This window comes from Phascolarctos cinereus, unplaced genomic scaffold (assembly GCF_003287225.1).
Source record: "Phascolarctos cinereus isolate Bilbo 61053 unplaced genomic scaffold, phaCin_HiC Scaffold_726;HRSCAF=1367, whole genome shotgun sequence".
In the NCBI taxonomy this organism is placed as follows: domain Eukaryota; kingdom Metazoa; phylum Chordata; class Mammalia; order Diprotodontia; family Phascolarctidae; genus Phascolarctos; species Phascolarctos cinereus.
Window position 1 is genome coordinate 349,142,744 of NW_027556098.1, and position 25,548 is coordinate 349,168,291.

Genomic DNA, 25,548 nt, shown 5'->3' on the forward strand with positions numbered 1-25,548 from the left:
TCAGGTCCTCCTGACTCCAAGGCCAGAGCTCTATCCACTGCGCCACCTAGCTGCCCCCATTGAGGGTCTTTCTAAAAAATAACAAAACAGTATCTTCTAAATAATCTCTGTGTTATCGCCCTGTAAATCTTGTTCTCTCCACCCTCCCCCAACTCTTTTTATTTTTATTGTGTCTCATTCTTAAAAATATCAAATTCTATGGGCAGTATTGTCTTATGTTGAATTTTTCCCAAATCCTTAGACATGTGGTCTATTTCTCCCCTTGTCTTCCTCATTTGCCATGAAATCTGCTTCCTGAGTTGATGGCCTCTCACCTTTCTGGATGATCTCCAGGGCTCTAAACATCAAAATTTCTGCAAATTATATTCATTGTACAGTCAATCTTCCATCACAAGAGAACTCATGGCAAATGAGGAAAGGGAGGGATGGAGGAAAGGAAGGATGGAAAGAAGGAAGACTTTTTTTGTTTGTTTCTAGGTTTTTTTTTTTCAATTTGGTGAACATTCACACTGTGGATTCAGGGAAGGAATGAAGAATGGAGGAAAGAAAAAAGAAAGAGTGAAGGAAAGAAGGAAGGAAAGAAGGAAGAAAGGAAGGAAGGAAGGAAAGGAGAGAGAGAGAGAGAGAGAGAGAGAGAGAGAGAGAGAGAGAGAGAGAGAGAGAGAGAGAGAGAGAGAGAGAGAGAGAGAGTAGGGGAGAGGGTAGAACCTTGAGGGGACATAGAGTTGGGAGGGAGAAGCCCTGACTCTCAGCCGGACCCTTACCCTTCCTGCCTTGCTCCCACAGCTCCCTCAGGCCCATCTTCTTCCAGATGCTTAGAGCAATCTCCCAGGCCTCCTGCTGACCAAGAAAAATGACCAGGAGATCTGCCACTTTTGTGCGATCGGCCTTCTTCAGCAAGCACCTGGGGATAAATCCCACCAGGTACAGCTTGAATTTTCCAGCTCCTCCCACGTCAGGTCGCTCCAAGTCCCGGACCAGCCTGCAGCGAACAACTTCCGCTAAACCAAAGGGCCCTTTGGGCCCTTCCCCAGGCTCCAACTCCCGCCCAGGTGTCCTCACTGGCTTCAGTTTCTTCTGTGGTGTCAGGAAAGGCTCGGGGCTCGCTTCGGGGTCTCCATGCCATTCTCCTGGAGCCCTCTCCCTCAAAAATCAGCCTTTTTTCCACCTGTCCCCATCCAGGGCTCCCAGATCCCGACACTGCTCTGGGACCAGAGCAAAAAGGGAAAGTGAAGTGGTCCAGGGGCCGGCGAGTCTGGGGCTTGGCCACGCCCCCTGGAATTCAGAAGCGCAATTAGGGTTAGAGCAAGGACTCGGCGCGCCCACTACCCACCCACCCCGCTACCTCTTCATCGCCACTTACTGGCTACTCTGGCTTCTTTCAAGTCCCAGCTACGATTTTGTCTTCTGCAAGAAGTCTTTCTGTATCCACCTTAATGGTAGTGCTTTCCCTAGTTTAACATCTCCATTTTCCCCTGTATGTATCTTATTTGTGCATAGTTGTTTGCATATTATCTTCTCTTATTAGACTTTGAGTTCCTTGGGAGCAAAGGTTAGACTTTTTCATTTTGTTTTGGCCTTTGTATCCTCAATATTTGGCAGATAGTAGGCGCTTAATAAGTGATTGTTGACATGACTTGAGTTGACCTGGCCATAAATCTTTCCCCCAAGTCCTAAAGTTCATTCCAGGACAACCCCTGGCTGCAACTACATGGAAGATATTGGAAAACTAGGGAAGGAGTTGGAGGGTTGGTTAATAGGGAGGGAGAAGATAAGAATCTGGGAGGCAGAGCTGAAGAAAGGGAATCCAAGGAGGAAAGGACAGATGTGGGAAAGGATAAAAAAAGAGATGAGTGAGAATAGGTAGGGGGGCACAGAGTACATAAGGGTCACAAGGGAAGAAATGAGGAAAGAAGGGAAAGAGAAGAGCCAGGGAGCACTGAGGTGGGAGGGGGAAGCTGCAGTCTGCAGAGGCACCCTTATCCTGCAGTCCTGCTGCCCTGGCTTGCTCCCACAGCTCCCTCAGGCTCATCCTCTCACTGGTGATTAGAGCCAGTTCCCAGGCCTCTTGCTTCCCATGAAAAGTGACCAGGAGCGTCACCATTTCAATCCTACCTGTCCTCTCTGGTGGCTCTGGGGAACTGTTTATGGAGATGGTCTGAGACATACAGCTTGAATTTCTTCAGCTCCTCTGACGTTAGGTGCTCCAAGTGCTAATTCATTCCCAAATTTAAAGGCTGTCTCCATAGCAGTGGATTCTCTTCACCTTCGCTCCCTCCTTGTCTGCCCTTCCCTGAGCTCAGGTTCTGGCTAGAGCAGACCCTCCTCCGTTATACCCGAGCCTAGGCCAAGCATGAGTGTCTCTCCCCTTCCTCTTGGGTGATCTTAGCCACATTGCCTAACCATCCTGGACCTCTGTCACAGATCGGAGATCTCTTCATCTCTTCCTATGTTGTCCTTCAGGGGCCTTCTCCACCTAACAATACTCCTCTGCCCACAACAGCCCCTACCTGGAGCTCAAGTACACTTCCACTCCTTCCCAGATCAGCCTGACCTTCCTTGGACCTTGCAGATCTAGACTTTGTTTTCTGAACAGCTTGGACTTAGGTGAAAAGGAAAGCTGGTGTCCCCCACCCCTGCCCCCACCCCCAGCACTGACACAGTCAGAATCATGTGGTGAAAAGGAGTGGAGAGGGGATTTAAGATTGACAGCCTACATTCAGGGGAGAGTTTGATTCCTGAGCTTGGGAGAATGTTTACTTTTAAAAGCTTGGGCTTTTCCCAGCAACTGGTTGGAGGAGACAGGGAATGAATGGAGGAGATAAATGGTGCTGCCTTCTGAGCAGTCTCACTCTTCAGGCCCAGCTCAGACTCCTAGCCAGACATTTACATCCTCCCTCCTCTCTCCAACATCCACCCAGATGAAGATTGGACTTTCGGCCAAGTGGAGTCAGTTCTGCCCACCCCTCATCTTCTCCACTCAAAATCCATTTAATGCACATTTCCTACACCCCAGGGTGCCTTGGGTCCTCTTCTTAATTCTGACAGTGGCCTTTCTCTGCCATGATATGTTTTTTTCTATGGCTGCCATCTGGCAAAGCTTTTCTTCCCGATGCAAGTCAAAGGAGATAGGTCTCTCCTTTCCTACACTGAGATGTGGTTTCATCCTAGGACTGCCTTGGAACTGGTTCTTTTTTCAACCTTTCCTTGCTCCTCTTGCCATGAGATATTGGTAATACGTCTTCCTCTGAATTAGATCCTCTTCTTGATCTCATTCTATTACAAGAATCAAGGGAGAGGTCCTGCTTTGAACATTTAGACAAAGGTAGAGGCAACATCTTTGGCAGTACACAGACTACCCCTGACTCCTTTAAAACATAACCTGTTCCCATTACTTCTCCATTCTCCTTACATCTTATGTCCCCATTGCCCCCTCCACTCCTCCCTGAATTCTGTGATCTGGTTAAACTGGCCTCCTTGCTGTTCCCGGATCAAGACCTTTCACTTCCCAACTGGTCATTTCTTTTCAGGTGTCTCTGAAATCACTCTTTTGTCATTTCTTATGTCCATTACATTAACATACCAAAATTTATTTATTCATTCCCAAATTTAAAGGCTATCTCCATAGTTTCCAGTTCTTTCCCACTACAGAAAGAGATGTTATAAATATTTTTGTATATCTGGGTCTTTTTCTTCTTTCTTTGACTTTTTAGGGATATGAGTTTAGTAGTGATGTTATGAGAGAGATGATTCATTGAGGACCCCTACTCAAACTCTAATCTCTTTTAGTCAGTTTATTATGATTCTATAAGGGGTAATGATTGTTAGCAATTATTTCATTATGTTCATCTAGTAATACGTATTTACTCGATCATCTAATAATAGGTATAAAAAGAAGCAATGTAGATGATTGGAAGTACCTTGCGGCAGCAAGATGGCAGCTTCCAAGGTGAAACAGGACATGACCTCGCCGGGGGCTACAGTCCCATCTATTACAAGTAGAACCTGCCCCATCAGGGAATATTGGGCTATAGCATATTTGCCATTGGCATGGGGATGCTGTTGTTTGGCTACTGGGTATGATGAAGTGGAACTGAGAATGAAGATGTTGCCTGATTGAAGAATTGGAAGCCCGAATTGCATTGATGCCATCAGGAAGAGGAGGATCAGAGGAAGTTTTGTATATTGAGAGAGAAACTGGAGGAGGAGGCTATAATCATGAAACGTGTTCCTGGCTGGAAGGTAGGTGAGTCTGTCTTCCATATTAGCCAATGGGTGCCTCCAACCTTGGGTGAACTGTACACTCTATGGACCAATGAGTGATGGGTCCATGGTATGGCTCCGTGTGATACATCTAAAAGTGTGCCAAGGCCTTTCCATCCCTCAGAGAGATTAAAGGTTCACTTGGAAAAAAAAAGAATAAGCAATGTATTAATCCATATTTCATATAAGTAACATAGGAATATAGGTATTAATAGAAGGGCCTTATAATAGGCCTTGAGGTTTGAAGTATTATTCAGTATTTGTTTACTAGCTATGGAACTTGTATAAACACAGTAATGCTGACAAGGATATCTCTAGCTTGTTTTGCTGAAATTCCATGACCAAAATAAGCATGGGTGTCATGGTTCAGAAAGTCCCACAATATGTTCTTGACCAAAGAGGAGCCCATCTATCTTGTGACCACCTAGTCAGCTGAGATATTCCCTGATTCATCCAACTTGTGACCCTACTGAAATGCCATTATTTTAGCTTACATGTCAAATGTCAACCTGTGATTCTGTATTTTGTATAGCTGCTTTAGAATGTTCAAGTAATAAATCTGGCATGAAACCTTATAAAAATAAGGCACTAAAAGGAGGGGGTATCTTAGGTCATAAGGAACATCTGGGGCCCACTACATTAGAGGGGGCACATCCCTTTAATAAAGTGCTTTGGCTCAGAGCTCTGCCTCAGTTTCTCTTTTAGTCATTAAGGGTGATTTTTGTCCCCACATTTCTGGTGACCAATGAAGGAATGGGAGGACAGGATTCCCACCTCCTTTGGCTCTCCCACTTGCAGGGGACCCAAGAAATAGCTCTCACATCAGATGAACTTTAGCTGTTGGCACCCCTACAGACTCAAGCCCTGGCAGTTGGACTCCCCTCATTATTAGAAACTAAAGGTAAGTCTCTCCAAGCTGCAGATTGATGAGTCTGCCTTTATTTCCAAATTCTTATCTTTTAAGTAAAGTACCTAATTGAACTAAAAGAGACTAGTCAAATTTATGATTAATTTGTTTGAGTGTATAAGCTCCAGAGCACTTAAAGTATCTTATGGCCATGATTTTACTTTTTAAGATGTAAACCAGTTTTTATTCCTTTTTTTTTCTTTTACTTTGCTAGAAACTCTGCTCAGACTTTTTTTTTTGACAAAGTTAAAATAGACTAATTGCTTTTTTCTCTTAAACCCACTGGATATTTGGGAATTTTGCTGATATTAATCTAGTTAAAGTTTAATTGTTTCTTAACTAAAATGACTGGTTATAAGCTTGGTCTCTGGATTTCTTTAAGTACTCATAAAACGATACATAAAAGGGGAAAGGCCAATGATGCTGGCAGCTGTGCCTGTGACTGGAGGAGCAGGGCACTGCAATTCTAGTTGCAGAAAGTAGGGGCAAGCAGTGGAGCCCTGTAATCCCTTAATAGGAGACAAAGGTTCTCAGTAGCTTTCATGGTATTGGGGCTGATTTTAGCCACACTAAGGCCTTTTTGAGCAGCTCAAAGTGAGAGCAGCTTTGAAAGTAAGGGTAGCTTTGCAGATGATATGATGGCATACTTAGAGAATCCTGGAGAATCAGCTAAAAAACCTACTTAAAACAATTAAAAGTTTAGCAAAGTTGCAGCATATAAAATAAACCCACGTAAATCATTGGTGTTTCTATGTACTACTGACAAAGCCCAATAGCAAGAGATAGAATGAGAAATTCCATTTAAAATTACTGTAGACAATGAAAAATATTTGGGAATCTACTTGCCAAGACAAACCCAGGAGCTATATGAACACAATTACAAAACACTTTTCACACAAATAAAGTCAGATCTAAATAATTGGAAAAAAACCATCAGTTGGTCATGGGTAGGCTGAGCTAATATAATAAAAATGATAATTCTACCTAAATTAATGTACTTATTCAATGCCTTACCAATCAAACTACCAAACAATCTTTTGTAGAGCTAGAAAAAAAAAACAATAACAAATTTCATCTGGAACAACAAAAGGTCCAGAATATCAAGGGAATTAATGAAAAGAAATGCAAGGGAAGGTAGCCTAGCTATACCAGATCTTAAATTGTATTATAAAGCAGCAATCATCAAAACTGCTTGGTACTGGCTAAGAAATAGAGTAGTGGATCAATGGAAGAGGTTAGGTATATAAGACGCAATAGTTAATGACTATAGTAATTTACTGTTTGATAAGCACAAAGACTCAAGCTTCTGGGATAAGAAGTCAGTATTTGACAAAAACTACTGGGAAAACTGGAAAATAGGCAGAAACTAGGCATAGAGCAACACCTCACACAGTACACCAAGATAAAGTCAAAATGGGTACATAATTTAGACTTAAAGGGTGTTAACATAAGCAAATTAGAAGAGCAAGGAATAGTGTATCTGTCAAATCTATGGAGAAAGGAAGAAATTAGGAGCAAACAAGAAATAGAGAACATTATGAAATGTAAAACACATAATTTTGATTACATTAAATTGAAAAGTTTTTGCACAAACAAAGCCAAGACAACCAAGATTAGAAGGAAATCAGAAAGCTGAAAAACAATTTTTATAGCCAGTGTCTCTGATAAAGGCTTCATTTCTAAAATATATAGAGAACTGAGTCAAATTTATAAAAATACAAGTCATTCCCCAATTTATAAATGGTCAAAGGATATGAACAGGCAATTATTAAAAAATTTATTTTAATTTATCAACAATCACTTCTATAAGCTTTTGAGTTTTAAATTTTTCTCCCCCTAATATTGAACCAACCCTGCATTTCTGGTATAAATCCTACTTGGTTATAATATATTATTCTTGTGATAACGTGTTGTAATCTTTTTACTAATACTTTATTTAAAATGTTTGCATCTATATTTATTAAGGAAATTGGTCTATAATTTTCTTTCTTTGTTTTGACTCTTCCCAGTTTAGATACCAGTACTGTATTTGCATCACAAAAAGAATTCGGTAGATTTGTTCTTTGTCTTCTTCTTAGTCTATATAGTACTGGAATTAATTATTCTTTTTAAAATTAATTTAATTTTTTATTTATAGTTTTCAACATTTACTTCCACAAGATTTTGAGTTCCAAATTTTGTTCCCATTTCTCCCCTCCCCCATCCCAAGATGGTGTGCATTTTGAATACCTCTTCCCCCAATCTGCTCTTCCTTTTATCACCCCCTCCCCTCCCCTTCTCTTATCCACTTCCCCTTCTATTTTCTTGTAGGGCAAGATAGATTTCTATACCCCATTGCTGAATATCTTATTTCCAAATTGCATGTAAAAACAATTTTTAACATTCATTTTTAAAACTTTGAGTTCCAAATTCTCTCCCTTCCTCTCTCCATACCCACCCCCATTGAGAAGGCAAAGAATTTCATATAGGTTATACATGTGTAGTCATGTAAAACACTTCTATAACAGTCATGTTGTGAAAGACTAACTGTATTTCCCTCCATCCTATCCTGCCCCCTCATTTTTTTCTATTCTCTCCTTTGACCCTGTCCCTCCTCAAAAGTTTTTGCTTCTGATTACCCCCTCTCCTTATCTGCCCTCCCTTCTATCATTCCTCCCCCCATCCCCTTTCTCACTATGTTGCTGTGAGGTAAGATAGATTTCCATACCCAACTGAGTGTGTATGTTATTCTCTCCTTAAGGAAAATCTGATGAGAGTAAAATTCACTCATTCCCTCTCACTTCCCCCTCTTCCCCTCCACTGTAAAAGCTTTTTCTTGCCTTTTGTATGTGAGATAACTTACCCCATTCTACCTCTCCCTTTCTCCTCCCAGTACATTTCTCTCTCTCACCCTTTAATTTTTTTTTAGATATCATTCCTTCATATTCAAATCACCCTGTGCCTTCTCTCTCTCTTGTGTGTGTGTGTGTGTGTGTGTGTGTGTGTGTGTGTATATTCCCTTTAACTACCCTAATACTGAGGACTCATGTGTTACAAATATCATCTTTCCATGTAGGAATATAAACAGTTCAACTTTAATTAGTCCCTTATCATTGCTCTTTCCTGTTTATCTTTTCCTGATTCTCTTGAGTCTCGTATTTGAAAGTCAAATTTTCTATTCAGCTCTGGTCTTTTCATCAAGAATGCTTGAAAGTCCTCTATTTCGTTGCATATCCATTTTCCCCTCTGAAGGATTACACTCAGTTTTTCTGGGTAGGTGATTCTTGGTTTTACTCCCAGCTCTTTTAACCTCTAGTCTATCACATTCCAAGCCCTCTGATCCCTTAATATAGAAGCTGCTAAATCTTGTGTTCTCTTAATTGTGTTTCCATATTTTCTCCTTGACCTGGGAACCCTGGGATTTGGCTCTAATATTCCTAGGAGTTTTCCTTTTGGGATCTCTTTCAGGAGGTGATTGGTGGATTCTTTTAATTTCTATTCTACCCTCTGGTTCTAGAATATCAGGGCAGTTTTCTTTGATAATTTCTTGAAAGATGATGTCTAGGCTCTTTTTTTGATCATGGCTTTCAGATAGTCCAATAATTTTTAAATTCTCTCTCCTGGATCTATTTTCCAGGTCAGTTGTTTTTCCAATGAGATTTTTCACATTGTCTTCTGTTTTTTCATTTTTTTCTAATTTCTTGATTTGTCATAGCATTATTAGCTTCCATTTACTCCATTCTAATTTTTAAGGAATTATTTTCTTCATGTAGCTTTTGTATTTCCTTTTCCATTTGACCAATTCTGCTTTTTAAGGCATTCTTCTCCTCATTGGCTTTTTGGACCTCTTTTGCCATTTGGATTAGTTATTTTTTAAGGTGTTAAGTTCTTCAGTATTTTTTTGGGTCTCTTTTAGCAAGTTGTTGACTCATTTTTCCTGATTTTCTTGCATCACTCTCATTTCTCTTCCCAATTTTTCCTCTACTTCTCTTACTTGCTTTTCAAAATCCTTTTTGAGCTCTTCTGTGGCTTCATGGTTTTTTTTGGAGGCTTTGGATGTAGGAGCTTTCATTTTGTTGTCTTTTTCTGGTTGTATGTTTTGATCTTCTTTGTCACCAAAGTAAGATTCTAGAGTTTGAGATTTTTTTCCACTCTTTGCTCACGTTCCCAGCCAATTAATTGACTTTTAACTCTTTGTTAAGGTAGGGCTCTATTTTCAGTGTGGAAGATGTACTGTGGCAAGCTTCAGGGGTTTTGTGCAACTGTTTTCAGAGATACTTCTGGGCACCTGTGAAATTTCAGTTCTTCCAAGATGGTATGAATAAAGGAGAGGTTTTTACTCCTTTCCTGGCCTGTGCTCTGGTCTACGAGTGGTCACAAGAACTCTTTTCTGCCTTGGAACTGTGAGGAGGATTCTCTCTTTACTGCTACCACAAGCTCTACCATGCCAGCATTCCTCCTTGCCCCAGGAAGGCCACCCAGGACTACAACCCAGATTCAAGCACAGGCAAAGCAAGAAAATCCTGCCTCAGCATCAGCAAGGAGATCCCTGAAATTCCCCTGTGATGAGCCCCTTGATCCTCCCAACTTTTGTGGGCCCAGAGCTCTGGAAGAAGCCACTGCAACTGTGGCTACCACCCCAGGGCTGTGCTGGATGCCAGGGCTGGCTCGAGTTCCTCTCTCAGCCTGGTCTGACAGACCTTTTCCACTGACCTCTAAGTTGTCTCTGGGGTTTGTGGGTCAAGAAGTCTGGAAACTACCACAGCTGCTCGTGATTCAGTCTTCTGAGCCTCGCTCTGTGTTCGCTGGGGCCTCGTCTTTGCCTATGTGGCCCATGCTGAACTGCACTTCTCTCTCAGCCCAGCAGAACAGAGCTTTCCTAACAATCAATCAGGTTGTCTTGGGCTGGAAATTGTTTTTTTTTTTCACTCTGTCTTTGTGTGGGTTCTGCTTCTCTAGAATTAGTTTAGAGTCATCTTTTTACAGGTATTTGGAGGGGTTTGGGGGAGAGCTCAATCAAGGCATTGCTTTTACTCCATCATCTTGGCTCCACCCCCAGCAATTAGGTTTTTTGTAAATATTCATCCATTTCACTAAGATTGTTAAATTTATTGGCATACAGTTTGGCAAAATAGTTTCTAATTATTGTTTTAATTTCCTCTCCATTGGTGGTGAATTCATCCTTTTCATTTTTGATACTGGTGTTTCTTTCTTTCTTTCTTTTTGAAATCAAATTAACCAAACATTTATCTATTTTATTGATATTTTTTTCCATAAAATCAGCCCTTAGTTTTACTTCTTAGTTCAATAGTTTTCTTAATTTCTATTTTATTAATCTCTCCTTCGGTTTTCAGTATTTCTAGTTTAGTATTTAACTGAGGATTTTTAATTTGTTTTTTTTGTAGCTTTTTTAATTGCATGCCCAATTCATTGATCTCCTTTTTCTCAATTTTATTCATATAAGTATTTAGAGATATAAAATTTCCTCTACGAACTGCCTTCATTGCATCACATAAGTTTCGGTATGTTGTCTCATTATTTTCGTTCTCTTGGTTGAAGTTATTGATTGTTTCTATGACTTCTTCTTTGACTCACTCATTCTTTAAGATTAGATTATTTAGTTTCCAATTAATTTTTAGTCTATCTTTCCATGGATCTTTATTACATACAATTTTTATTACATCATGATCTACAAAAGTGTATTTAATATTTGTGCCTTTCTGCATTGGATTATCAGGTTTTTATGCCCTAGTACATGGTAAATTTTTGTGTAGGTGCCATGTACTGTTGAGAAAAAAGTATATTCCTTTCAATCTCCATTCAATTTTCTCCAGAGGTCTACCATATCTAACCTTTCTAAAATTTTATTCACTTCCTTAACTTCTTTCTTGTTTATTTTGTGGTTAGATTTATCTAGTTCAGAGAGAGAGAGAGGTTAAGGTACCCCACTAGTATAGTTCTACTGTCTATTTCTTCCTATAATTCCTTTAACTTCTCCTCTAAGAATCTGGACGCTATACCATTGGTACATAAATAAAACACCAACTTTATAATAAGAGAAGCATTGGAAGCATTCCTCCAAAAAGAAAAATGGGATGACAAGAGATGAATTCAAGGTCACACAGGGTTGTCGTTGTTGTTGTTGTTGAGTCATGTCTAACTCTTCATGACCCCTTTGAAGTTTTCTTGGCAAATATACTGGAGGGCTTTGCCATTTCCTTCTCTAGCTAATTTTACACATAAAGAAATGAGGTAAACAGGGATAAGTGACTTGACCAGGGTCACACACATAGTAAATGTCTGAGGCTAGATTTGAATTCAGGAAGAGGATTCTTTCTGACTCCAGGCCCAGTGCTTTATCTGCTGTACCACCTAGATGCCATCAAAACTGGGATTCCACCCTATGGTCCAATCCTAATGGTCTCTGTTTTATTTAGCCTGCTCATTACTGTACTTGGCTCCATAAAGGTATTCTTTTTCCTGCTACATTGATATATCCAGAAGTATTTGTGTTCCATTTCTGCCTCAGTTACTTCTCATAACTTGGCCCTGTGGAGCCTGACCATATTCCTCTGTGATCAACTGCAAACTGTAAATGATGAAGATTTTAACTCAGTATCCTCCCAGGCTTCTCATACCTCCAGGACTCGTGGGACAAAGTACTATATCTGGCATTAAGTAATTTAAACCCAAACACCAGAATAGGGAGGCCATTTGGCTCTGTATCACTCAGCACCATAACTTTCCTACCCAATCCAAAGCTCAGGCAGGACGTGTAGTTCTGTCTGCCTTTATATAAAAGATCATTTTGGGTTCCCAGATCTGGAGGTCCTACAAAGCCACCCCAACAACCCCTAACACCTGCTTTACTATACCATATGGTTTTCAAATGATGGGAACTATTTCTTTTCCCTTTGCTATTAATATAAATAAATAGAAAACATTTATATATAGCGCTTTAAAGTTTACAAAACACTTTACAAATATTAGCTCATTTTATCATCACAATCCTGGAAACTAGGTGTATTATCCCCATTTTACAGATGAAGAACCTGAGGTAGAGAATAAGGGACTTGTCCATAGGGTCATAAGGCTATTAAGTGTCTGAGAACAGATTTCATCTCAGGTCTTCGGGACTCCTGGTCCAGCAGTCTATCCATTGTGCCACCTAGCTGTCTCTAATGAAGCTATAGGCAAGGTCTGATAATAGCAACTTGTCTTTCAAAAAAAGGTTTCAAATGCATCTGCAAGATGACACATGGTAAGGGGCTTATTCTAGAATGACAATGACTTTTTGTTGACCCATCTCATATATGCAAGAGACTGTAATGTGTGAAGAACTGAACAAAAGGTGCTGAGTGAATATTAGCCTCTCCCCTTCCCCTCCTGGATGGGCTTCATTGTCTGGAGCCTGGATGAGGAGGTTTTTGGTGAATTTGAAATTCTACCAGGCACAAGCATGAGCACCTTAGTCCTTTATGATCCCATGATTACCAATGTAAAGGAGAGTATCTTAGAATCTAGTCAAGGACATGGAGAGCAGCTTCCTATCACTAACAGCCATGGGATGAGGACTATTCTTCCTCCCTTCTCTTTCCATGCTTTTCCCTCTCAATGAGGGACATTCTTAAAGATTCCAAAGCAGAGAGCTGGTGCCATAATACCATTTACTCTCCTACCAATCACTTCCTGAGGGCTCCTGAAAGAGAAGAAATATCAGTAACACCTACCAGAGATGGGGTTTTTCTTGGACAAAAGGGGAAAGGTACTGGATGTAGAGCTAAAAATTTATATGACCCCTCCCTCACTGCTTCCCTCTCAGTTCCTTGTCCACCTCCTCATTCTCCAGGACTTCAGTTAATTAATCTCAGCTGGATACAAAAATCTGTGCACAGGTTTTGTCCTTTTTTTTTTTCTGGCATAGATTATGATATCATATAATTATCTTTTTTCAAGTCTCTGCTGCAAAACAGAACTTAAATAGCACTAATTCAATGTGGTGTGCTGTTAGTAGGGTTAACACATAAATGGTGGGAAAGAACAATACCTTATTTTCCCACAAAGGCACAAAGAAAAATTCAGCAGTGCCTGGTGTTTGACTCTTTGCTCTGAAAAGCTTGTGTGCATAAACAAAGAAAAGCAGGGTTGCAATCTGAGCTATCCACTTGTCCAAAGCTGAAAGGTGAACACTGGGTTGCCTCATAAGAAAGATTCATAGCTCAGTTTGTCTGCAAAGAGTCTAGTAAAGGCTTCAAGACACAAGAAATGAAGATATGCACAAGCAAATTCTTGGTGCTCCATGACAGTGCTTAATGCAGAAAGCTACACTCAGGGCTTCATAGTGGTACCTAATACATTGATTTCTTTGATGTTCACTAGTGCCTGTGCTACAGACTCAGCATCCTGAGTCACATAGAAATGAGAATATCATTCTCAGAAGCAAGTAACAGGATATTCATCTCTTTTGGATTTTCCCTCAACCCACTACAGTAATTGTGACTTGATTTCAGGCAACATTCTACATCTGTACTTCATCTCCAGCTCCCTTCCTGTATTTAGGAAGCCAAACAGGACCACAAAGCTGATGTCATGCCAGCTACACTTCTCCAGAAGTTTTCTTACATCTGTTATGGAACAGTTAGGGCTCTTCCCACCTTCTTTGTGCTCATCAAATAGAATAAGGCAGCAAAACCTCTTGGAAATTCAAGTGAATGAAGTTGTAGCAGTTTTTACAATCCATGTATTTCTGAAAAATGTTTATGTCTAAGAAGGCAGAGACATCAGCTGCCTCTAAGTCATGCTTCCTCAGGTCCTCCTCCTCCAACAGCAGTTCCCCTACCCCCTACCAGATCCCCTTGGCAGTCAACTGATAAAGGCCCTTCAAGTGCTGAGGTATGAAGTTCTCATCATGAGGTGTGATTAAATTGATATAACATATATATCGAGCAGTGGTAGTTTTCAAGGTCTGGATGAGATCTCCTCCTCTCTCCTCTTGCTGTTTCAGGCAAGTGCACAAAATGCTTTTAAACCCATTTTTGAAAAAAAAATGCAGAAACACTTCATCCTGTGCTCTGCAGAGAAGTCCAGGATCTCCACATGATGTGGATTCTCTAACAAAGGACTAAATTTCCCCAGAGCAGTAAGTCTTGTAGTGAGCAGCAAGGAGGCTTCAGGGAGCATGGTTTTCCTTAGTAAGTTGCTCAGTAAGATGAGCACCGGCCTGTGCTGCTTTCAGTCTTTGCTCATATTTATGCTCATTACAAGGGAATTTCTGTGATGAACACTCTCTCAGGCTAGGATATGATCTCTGTCATGGTCATCTCTGTCATGTGGTCCAGGCTAGTCACTGGCAATTAAATGGGACTAGAAAGAAATATGCCTTTTTTCAGCAGTACATGGCACCTCACACACACACACACACACGCACACACACACACACACACACACACACACACAAATTAACAATGTATTAGGGCATAGAAACCTTAATCAAATACAGAGAAGCAGAAATATTAAATGTATCTTTTTCAGATCATAATGCAATAAAATTACATTCAATAAAAAGTCATAGAGGAATATATTTAAAATTAATTGGAAACTAAAGAATCTAATCCTAAAGAGTCAGTCAAAGAACAAATCGTAGATATAGTCAATAATTTCATTAAAGAAAATTACAATAATGAGACAATATGCCAAAATTTATGAGATGCATCCAAAGCAGTACTTAGGGCAAAAATTTTTATCTCTAAATGCTTCCATGGATAAAATAAAAAGCAGATCAATGCATTGGGTTTGCAACTAAAAAAAAAATAAAGAACAAATCAAAAGTCCCCAATTAAAAACCAATTTGAAAATCCCCCAAATCAAAATAGAAATTAATAAAATTGAAAGTAAGAAAATAATTGAAATAATAAAACTAAGATTTGGTTTAATGAAAAACCTAATAAAATAGATAAACCATAGGTTAATTTGATTTAGAAAAAGAAGAAAATCAAATTACCACTCTCAAAAATAAAGAATGAATTCACCACCCTTGAAGAGAAAATTAAAGCAATTATTAGGAGCAAGTTTGCCCAATTATTTGTCAATTATTCTTGCAATCTAAGCAAAATGGATGCATATTTATTTAAAATGTCCAGATTAACACAAAAGGAAACACAGCACTGAAATGACTTTTTCATAAAAAAAAAAAGATGTTGAATAATTGTGGTGATTAAAAAGATCTGAGAGAGAAATTTCTGGGTAATTTAATATTTTTATTAATAAGGCTAGCAGCTTTATTAATAAAAGGAAGGTCATTTGGCTGTCTCTCTTAGACCAAAAAACCAATCATGTAGGTGGGCTCACAGTTTATATACTCTTCCAAGGGTAAATTTTCCACAGGGTGGGAATCAGCCCTGATTGACTAACAATTTATGTGATAATGAATATTAGTGTGAGGGCCTGAGGGTGACATCATATCACCCTTGGACAGAGAACCAATCTCTGTACCCACACCACCCCTAGTCTTGGGCAATTTAGACAAAGGGGTCTATCTCCATCCCATTTAAACAAAAGGGTCTGTCTCCACCTGGCTTGATTGAATGGAATTCACCTTGGCCTACAGATTCCTGGTAAGGTTGATGGGGTCAGATAGAGGAGGTTAGCTAAACATTCATATTCAACAAAAGCAGTAGCCCTAAGGCAAGATGAGTACCAGAAGACTTAATGTCAACAGATTAGAGGATTTCTCCATAGGAAAACAGTTTATTTCTAACTTGAAAAAAAAAAAAGCTGAGCCAGCTCATGGTTGGCAACAGTGGAGAAGAAAGGGAATGAGCAGCTTTCAGAGATGTTGTGTACAGCACCACATTTACTAATCTGGACTGGAACATTGGCAAATACTAAGATTGGTTTGGTGAAAATGATGGGGAAATTCAGAAGCTGCTAAACTCCATGGGGTTTACTAGCAGGTTGGTTTTTCCATTTCTAAAAAGGAAGCAGTTAACTCCATGAAAAGTAAAGTGCAAGTGAAACTTAGAGAAATGCAGCTGTCTTGCCTCAGTAAGAAGGCAGATGAAATTCAGTTTTATGCTGATAGTAACAATCCAAAGTGCTTTTATGATTCCCTGAAGGCTAGATATGGGCTAAACACCTCAGGTGTATCTGTGCTACTCAGTGCTGATGGAGCTACATTACAAGGAAATTCTTATCACTAATAAGAACATAATCCTGGAGAGGTAGACTGAATCCTTCTATAGTGTTCTCCTCAATCCTCAATCACTCTTTAAGCCATTGACTATACACCTCAGGTTGAAGTCAATCTTTCTCTAGCCAATTGGTCAAACCATTCTGGAGAGCAATTTGGAACCATTTGGAAAAGAACAAGATACTTTCACAAAAACCTGGGAAGACTTACATGAGCTGGTGCAAAGTGAAGTGAGCAGAAGCAGAAGAATCTTGAACAGTAACAGCAACATTGTGCAATGAACAATTGTTAATGAATTAGCTATCAAGACTCAAGGAAATTCTGAAGGACCTATGGTGAAAAATGCTATCAACCTCCTGAGTAAGAACTAATGGAGTCTGAACACAGATTGAAGCATACTGTCTTATGTCTGTTTTGTTTTTTTACTTTTACTTTTTCTTTTTTTTTTTGTCTGTGCTTTCTTCACAACATGACTAATATGGAAATATGTTTTATATAACTGGACATGTATTATCTTTATCAAATTGCTTGCCTTCTCAATGATAGGGAAGGGGAGAGGAGAGAATTGAGAACTCAAAATCATAAAAAAACAGAGCGCAAACCAGGCAGATTAGCAGATACAAGGTGGAGTTTGTAACTGGTTAAGCTTTTTGCCTAATGAGTTGTCAAAGATCAGGTTTATTCTGGTCACTAGCAAAATAGAGGCTTTTCAATGTCAGACTGACCTTGCTGAAGAAATTCAATCCACCTTCCTCCCTCCTTCCCTAGTTGTGATTTTAAGTATATAACCTGTGCTTTTACTTCAGCTAAGAGAACATTCCTTACTCTGAAAATGATTAATTAAACTACTAGATTACTGGCACTCCTGTCTCTAGGCCTGCTTTGTGCAGCTCCAAGCATTCTCAGGTTGGAGGCTGGCTTAGTAAAAATCCTGTTAACAGAAGCAGTATCAATACTAAACATATATACCTCAAGTGGTACAGAAGAAATAGACAGCATAACTATACTAGTGGGGGACCTCAAGATGTCCCCTCTCAGAACTTAATAAATCCAACCAAAAAATAATCAAAAAAGAAACTAAGGAGGTAAATAGAATATTAGAAAAGTTAGATATGACATACCTTTGGCATGATCTAGACATAAAGAGTGACACAATAAGCAAATTAGAAGAGCAAGAAATAGTCTATTTGTCAGATCCATGGGGATGGGAAGAATTCATGACCAAACAAGGGATAAAGAGTATTATGAAATGTAAAACAGATCATTTTGATTATGTTAGATAAAAAAGCTTTTGTACAAACAAAACTAATTAAACAAAAATCAGAGGGAAAGCAGAAAGATGAAAAACAAATTTTATAGCAAGTGTCTATGGTAAAGGCCTCATTTCTCATATATAGGGAAAACTGAGTCAAATTTACAAGAATACAAGCCATTCCCCAATTGATAAATGGTCAAAGAATGAAACAGGCAGTTTTCTGATGAAGAAATCAAAGCTATCTATAGTCATATGAAGAAGTGTTTTAAATCACTTTTGATTAGAGAAATGCAAATTAAAACAACTCTGAGGTATCACCCGACACCTATCAGATTGCATAATATAATAGAAAAGGAAAATAATAAATGTTAGAGGAGATGTGGGAAAATGGGACACTAATGTACTGTTTGTGGAGTTGTGAACTGATCCAGGCAATCTGGAGAACAATTTGGAAGTATGCCCAAAGGGCAACCAGACTGTACATATCCTTTGATACAGTAATAGCATTACTAGGTCTGTATCCCAAAGAGATGATTAAAAAAGGAAAAAGGACTTACATATGCAAAAGTATTTATAGTAGTCCTTTATGTGGTGGCAAAATATTGAAAATTGAGAGGATGCTCATCATTTGGGGAATGGCTGAAGAAGCTGTGGTATATGAATGCAATTGAATTGTGTATGTTTTACCCCAGTAGAAGATAAACTCCTTGAGGGCAGTAATCACTTTTCTTTTTGGGTACTGATTCTGCCTGACATAATATTTGGCATATATAGATCCTTAAAATAATTGTTGAATTGAGAAGGGTAAGTGACCTGCCAATGATTACATAGCCATTAAGTGTCAAAATTGGTATTTAAACCCAGATCTTTTAACTTGAGCTGCAGCTAGGTTGGGGGCAATCCAGAATTTGTTCCAGGGCAACAAAATTTGGAAGGCACTTGTACTTTTGTAGAAACAACTGAATTTACCACCTAGAGAGTAAGAAAGAATATTTAAAATAAGAAGTTGCCATATGTCATGTTTCTTCCAATTGTGGCTCACTTCACCCTATCCTGTCTCTCCTCCTTCCTGGTGGCCTCTCCAGCAGTAACCTCTTGGGGTCTCAGGATCTCCACCCAGAGGGGCCATTACCTCCAGTCGGAGGAAATATAGGAGATATTTGTTTGTCTCAGATTATCTGTGCTGAGAAAAACCACTCACATTTCTACGGTGCTTAAAGTTGATAAAGTACTTTCATCACAGCAGCCCCATAAGGAAGATCAGCATGATTCCTCATTTTATAAGGGAATGAGCTCAGAAAGGGGAAGTATCTTCTGTAAGCCCACCTCCCCAGCTAGTGGCATAAATATAGACAGCATACAAGCCTAAGTCTTCTGACTCCACAGCCAATGTCTTTTCTCCTATACTAGCTGCCTTGCCTGATATTCCATTCTCCACAGCTCACTAGCTCAGGCTTTTCCCTGGGGAGAGGAAATAGGTCTTCTAAGAGGACTCCAGGGCACCAGGTTCCCAGAGCAAGGAGGAGTCTGGGTTATAAATCCTCCTCATCTAAAGAGGGGGCAGCTGAGATGCTCCTGTTGCTCTTTCAGAGAAAGAAAGACCTGGAAGTTTCCTTAGGTAGGTCCTGGGGTGGGGTGGGGGGATGGAAATTCAGGTATGTGCCTCTTCGAAGGTATGGGACAAAATCAGTTTTCTCTGCTCTGGAGTTCAGAAGCTCAGGCTCTCAAGCAGGATGACTGAGTACCTGACCCAGAGTCTCAAGGTTTCAGAGAATCTGATCTAGACTATCTTCCCTCCTCCTGTCCAGGGGCTCTGGCCCTCAGGCAGAATGACAGGGTGCTCTCCTCCACACTGCCAGGGTTTGTGCTCCGTAACACACTGGTTTTAGGGATTGTTCCTACTTCCAGAACTCAGACTGTCCTCAACTGACTGGAGGCTTCTTCCTTGCCCACTCAGGGTCTCTGGCTCCTAGACAGGCTCGCCAGGGACCCTCTCAGGCAGATTCTCAACTGAGGTTGATCTCTTTGCAGGTTTTCATTAAACCTGAGGTTTAAAAAAGAAGGTGATTTTGATCAAGGACTATGCCTGTCTTTCCCTCTAGCCTTGTCTGCAGGGCCCTCTCTCTAACATGATGCCTATAGGCTCAGACCAGGGGAAAATAACAGCAGAATTATCAACCACCTCATTCCTGGAATTCTCATCTCTTATAATGTAGCCCAAGGGCACATTAGCTTTTTCAGACATTGTCATGCTTTTGACTCACATTAGTTTGAAGTTCATTAATGTGCAGACTTGTTTTCAGAGAAGTTGTTGTCTAATTATGCTTCTCTCCCCTATTTGTACAGGATGTCCTAAAAGTCTTACTGCATTGTTTAGCTTATCACTGCACTAAGACTTTTGGGACACAGTATTTGTGAAACCCAGTGTTGTCCTTGTTTTTTTTTTAAATCTAAATGTAAGACTTGAAATTTATCCCTATTAAATTCCATCTAACTAGAGTTCCAACAATGTTCTTGCCTGTCATGACATGCTTGGATACTGACCCTGCAAATGAAAAAAAAAGAGCTGAAAAATATTACTAACAACAATATAAGAAATGTATTAGGGATGTCATCTATGCTTTTACCTAAGTCAGTGATAAAAATGTTTATCAGCAAGGGAGAAACAAGACTCCTGGTCCTCCACTGGAGACCTCCTTCAAACTTGTCATTCGTGACTACTTCTTACAATTTTTTGCTGTCAGGACCCCATTACATTCTTAAAGTTTATCCCGCACCCCAAAGAACCTATGTTTATTAAGTTCATATTTATCATATTAGAAATTAAGCTGATTAAGTTTAAAATATCAGTTAAGTTGGGGAAGCTAGGTGGCACAGTGGATAGAGCACCAGCCCTGGATTCAGGAGAACCTTAGTTCAAATCTGGCCTCAGACACATAACACTAGCTGTGTGACCCTGGGCAAGTCACTTAACTCCAGTGCCTAGCCAAAACAAACAAACAAAATATCAATTGAGTTAAAACAATTATAAGCCCATTGTATGTTAATATTTTAATACAAATAATTATGTTTTCCAAAGCAAACAAAAATAGTAAGATGAATAGCATAGTTTTACATATTTTGGCAAATCTCTCATGTCTGGCTTAGTAGAAGACAACTGGATTCTCTTACCTCATTCTAAAATTCAATATCTCATGATATGCTGTTAAAGTACATGAAGAAAATTTGGTACCATACACATATGTAGTGAAAAAGAAAAGATATTTTAACAAATGAATAACATTTTAGTATTATTATGAAAATGATTTTGACCTTGCAGACCCATTCAGGGGATCTCAGGGACTCCCAGAGGTCCATGGACCACAGTTTGAGAACTGCTGATTTCTAGCTGTTCACTGACCACCTTTTTACACAATATAAACTAGAATTTTTTTAGGAATTGAAATCAAGCTCACAGGTCAATAGTTTTCAGATTTCATTCTTGCTCCTTTCTTGAAACTTGAGACAATATTTGCCCTTCTTCACTCTTGAATCATGTCTCCTGTGCTATGCAATCTTCCAAATCACCAACAGTGGCCCAGAGGTCATGTCCACCCTTTCTTTCAGTCCTTAAGGATGTCATTCAGATTGGTCACATGACCTGAAATGAACAAAATGGCACCTAATTCACTTTGATCTCTTTACTTTTCATGGACATCTGCTGCCAATTAGTCGTTTTTGTTCTCCCTTACCAAGTATCTTCTAGTTGGCAGAGAAAATAGAGGCCAAATAATAATTGTCATCAAGTAGGAGGTGGCACTGCGAGAGATAGGAGCCTAAGCTGGGCTCTTTGCCCTTTTAAGAGCTTTGTGCTTTTATCCACAGGAAAGAAGCCTCCCTTGTCATGCTGGCATCACCTTGCAACCAGACATCAGATAATTCTTTCATCCTTGTGGGCATCCCAGGACTGGAGGGGGCACACCTCTGGCTGGCAGCTCCATTGAGTTTTATGTATGCTGTGGCCCTTGTAGGGAACACTCTGATTCTGACTGTGATCTGGGTCGACTCTACTCTGCACGAGCCCATGTACTACTTCCTTTGCATTCTGGCAGTTGTTGACATCATCATGGCAACCTCTGTAGCTCCCAAGATGTTGAGCATCTTCTGGTCAGGTGATGGTGCCATCACATTCACCGCCTGCTTTGCTCAGATGTACGTGGTCCATGCAGCCACAGCTGCTGAGACAGGCCTGTTGCTAGGCATGGCTTTTGATCGCTATGTGGCCATATGCAAACCCTTGCACTATCAAACCATCCTCACACCCAAGATGATGCAGGGGATCAGTCTGGCTATCATAATGAGAGCTATTCTGTTCATGACTCCACTAAGCTGGATGATGATTCAGCTGCCATTCTATGGCTCCCACATGGTCCCCCATTCCTACTGTGAGCATATGGCTGTGGCCAAATTGGCATGTGCTGATTATATGCCCAGCAGCCTTTATAGCCTGATTGGTTCCTCTATCATTGTAGGTTCTGATGTGTCCTTTATTGCCACCTCCTATAGCTTGATTCTGCAGGCAGTGTTTAGACTTTCTTCCAGGGATGCCCGACTTAAGGCTCTCAGCACATGTGGCTCCCATGTAGGAGTCATGGTGCTTTACTATCTTCCTGGTATGGTATCCCACTATGTGGAGTGGTTTGGGCAGGGTGTAGTACCTCTGCACATGCAGGTGCTACTTGCTGATTTTTATTTGGTCATTCCACCCACCTTGAACCCAATTATCTATGGCCTGAGGACCAAGCAGATTCTAGAGCAAGTGTTAGGTGTGCTAGGGAACTGTTGATGCACTGTGTCAAGGCTCAAATTGGAGAAACCATGTATGAGGGCTTAATTATTAGAGGTTTTAAAACCAGTATGGGCATGGGGACTAGACTTGTGAGTTTTTTATAAAGAACTTGAAGGAAACTTTCATTGTGAATACAAGTTGGTACCATTTCTGAAACTTGAAGTCTTATAAGGTTTCATAAAAATGCTGAGAGGTTAGGTGACTTGCCTCAGAGTTACATAGCTGGTATGTGTCAGTGGCAGACCTTAAATCCATCTCTCCCTGGCTTCAAGGTCAGCTCCTTATCCACTGTGCAACACTTCTTCTCTGGCACCAGGGTGGTGACTTGATGAAGGGGAATGTCTCCTATCCTTGGAGCAAACTATGATCCTTCATTGGCTATCCACCTTAGAAAATATCACTTAACAACACTATGGAAACTATTTTACACTGACCAATTGTGCTAATTGTAGACAATCAAATTGTCATTTAGGGGAGGACTTAGCTGGCTAACTGTGAATCCTCTTATGGGAAGCAGTCAAACAGAAGCTGTATGACTTTTCATGGCATTGTAGAAGAGTGTCCTGCTGTGGATGGGAGGATGAACAAAACCACCTCTAGAATCATTGAATTGCAACTGGATGTTTGATTAAAAGAGTTGGAAGGAACCTCAGTGGTTATCCAGTACAAATTGTAACTACAAAAAGGAGTCCCTCTACCACAGTCCTGATGAATCATCTATCACTCTATGTTTGAAGACCTGCCTTGGTGGGAACCCTCACTACTCTGGTGTGAGATGGTACTAATTACTAGGAAGTCTTCCCATATGTCAAATCTCAATCTTTTTCTTCAAAGCTTTTCCCCTTTCTCCTAATTTTGCCCTTTGGGAGAATCAGGGAATTAGAGAATTGTAGACTTTGAAGGTACAAAGCTTACTGATATAAAAATTTGAACTTTAGCTAAAAAGATCAGTATTTGCTGCTCCTAATGAAGCTGAGATTATTAGATTCAATATTCACCTGTCCAGGATTATGAGAATCTCTTACTTAGTCCTACATGTGAGAGTGTGGATGGTTTATGGAACAATCAACCCAAGAGCTGCCCACTTTATTCTGTTGAGCTGTAATTCATATTTGAAGATACTACTCTAACCATTAGGGGTGAGTTCAGAACCAGTGAGTTTGAACTAGGAGAACTGCTAGTTTGCTATGGTAGCATTATTATGGTAACAAGTGTGCTGTATGCCATCCACCTAGGCTACTGCGTTTGCATGTTATCTTCATTTCATCTCCCCATCTGTGCTTTTTGAAAAGTCAAGCAGGCAAAGAAATGATGAGCTCAGGTCATATAATGAGATATACATTTTTGGAAAGGGCAAGTATAAGGATTAAAATTTTGAACATACATACCCAATATAAGCATTTTATTTTTCTTTCCTTTGATTTTTTTTGAGAGGGAAGAGAGGTGAAGAAGTTAGGTGACTATGGTGCCACCAAAATGAAATATTTTTTAAAAAAATAAGAAAAGAGAGTCACTGGAACATTTAAAATTGTATAGAAGAGAAGAGAATGAAAGTCAGAAATAGAAAAGCAAGACAGCTTTTAAAACATGTTTCTTGTAAAGCAAACTGTACATAGTAAATATTCACAGCTTCATGTACAATTCAGTTTTTTCTGTTCTTTGCACATGGAGATGTTCACCTTATTTCATGTTGGTTAGTTCAGAATTAAACAATAAAGAGAAAGATCAAGAATGTCTGTTAAATCATGCCTCTCACGTTGAATCTGCAGTGACTTTTCTCTATATTATGGTGCTGCTGGCTCTGTCTTTTTTGGGGGGGGCGGGGGAAGAGGATAATGAAATAAAAATAGGCTTCGTGGTTTCGGGTACTTTTGAAGTTCTTGTAATCAATAATATTTCCTCCTTCCCTTTCCCTTTGGGGCTCCAGTCCTCAGCCCAGTAATACTGGGCTGGTATGTATGTTACTCATCTCTAAAAGAAGAAATTCCTCTTATTTTCCTTATCACTATCTGTGTATACTATCTTAAATAGTCTGAGCTATTTGGTGACCAGTAAATTTATCATAGTTTGACAACCAAAATAGAAATTAAACATTTGTGAAAAGAGAAAAGCTTCCATATCATTCTAGAAGAGTCAAATGGAAATAGGTAGTAAGAGAACATGAATAATACACACGAACATCTAACTTCTCCCTAGACAGGAAGAAAGGAAGGGGGGCCAGTCATTGCCCCTGCCTTTAGGATTAACTTTGATCAGCTGATTCAGTTTAGCTCATAGTTCATGCTTAGAACATCTCTATCAGCTCCTGCCCCAATCATCCCTTTATGAACACTGACTAGATCTTTGGAAGATCTGATGATTCATACCAGGAGCCTCTCAAGATAGATCCTGGTGATTTCCTTTTACTCTCTCACACTGCTCCCCCAAACTCTCTACAAGTCAAGATCAGGAGCAGACCAGAACTTGAGAATGCTGTGTAATCCAACTAAACCACACAGGTTTTTACTGTGGTCATCACACAGTGAGATTTTAATATTTATTGAATTATTAACCGATTCCTATAAATAACTCACTTTTTTATAGTTCAAAGAATTGTTTACAAGCATGTTCTTTATAGTGCCCCTGTAAGGCAGGATGCATAAGTATTATTCTCTCAATTTTACAAATGATGACATTGAAGCTCAATTTGAGAATTGATTTGCCCATTGTCACAGAGTAATTGGTAGAATTAGAAAGACTTGGGTACAAATTCAGACTCTAAATCCTGGGTGCTTTCTGCCATATCACAGTGTTTCCCTGAAGTACAGTACTAATCTTAATAATAAAAATAGAACCCAATCATGTGTATATATCTCTTTCAATATACCTAGCATTTATAATATTTTATTAGCATATTTTCACGTGTGTTGGGATCTGGGATTTCAGATCAGTAAGTCTACAACTCCTCTCTAATTTATCACTTGTGAGCATTGTACTATTAGTTTCTTTTCTTTGACAAAATATGTAACAAAATCTATCCTCACTTCAGCAACACACTTTTATGAATTCATGGACTTCATTGGAAAAAAAAACAACTCCCCACAGGGATCTGTGGTTCAGTTTGGAAACTATTACCCCAATCCCTCTCT

At 39.7% G+C, this 25,548-nt stretch overlaps 2 protein-coding genes across 2 annotated transcripts in view; one reads left to right on the forward strand and one right to left on the reverse strand.

The window, feature by feature from the left end:
* Positions 1–25,548, reverse strand: part of LOC110195029 (heterogeneous nuclear ribonucleoprotein H2-like) — an 82,158-nt gene that overhangs the window by 23,379 nt on the left and 33,231 nt on the right.
* Positions 854–22,417, forward strand: LOC110195027 (olfactory receptor 52I1-like). Its single transcript, XM_020967681.2, has 2 exons — positions 854–1,439; positions 21,435–22,417. The coding sequence occupies exons 1-2, from the start codon at positions 854–856 to the stop codon at positions 22,415–22,417; spliced, it is 1,569 nt and encodes a 522-aa protein (XP_020823340.2).

What these genes read in the sequence shown, in the direction of transcription:
- LOC110195027 (XM_020967681.2), top strand. Translation starts at nt 854, where the DNA reads ATGACCAGGAGATCTGCCACTTTTGTGCGATCGGCCTTCTTCAGCAAG. An exon ending in TTTCTGTATCCACCTTAATG is followed by an intron (nt 1,440 to 21,434) that starts GTAGTGCTTTCC and finishes TGCCCTTTTAAG; the next exon opens with AGCTTTGTGCTTTTATCCAC.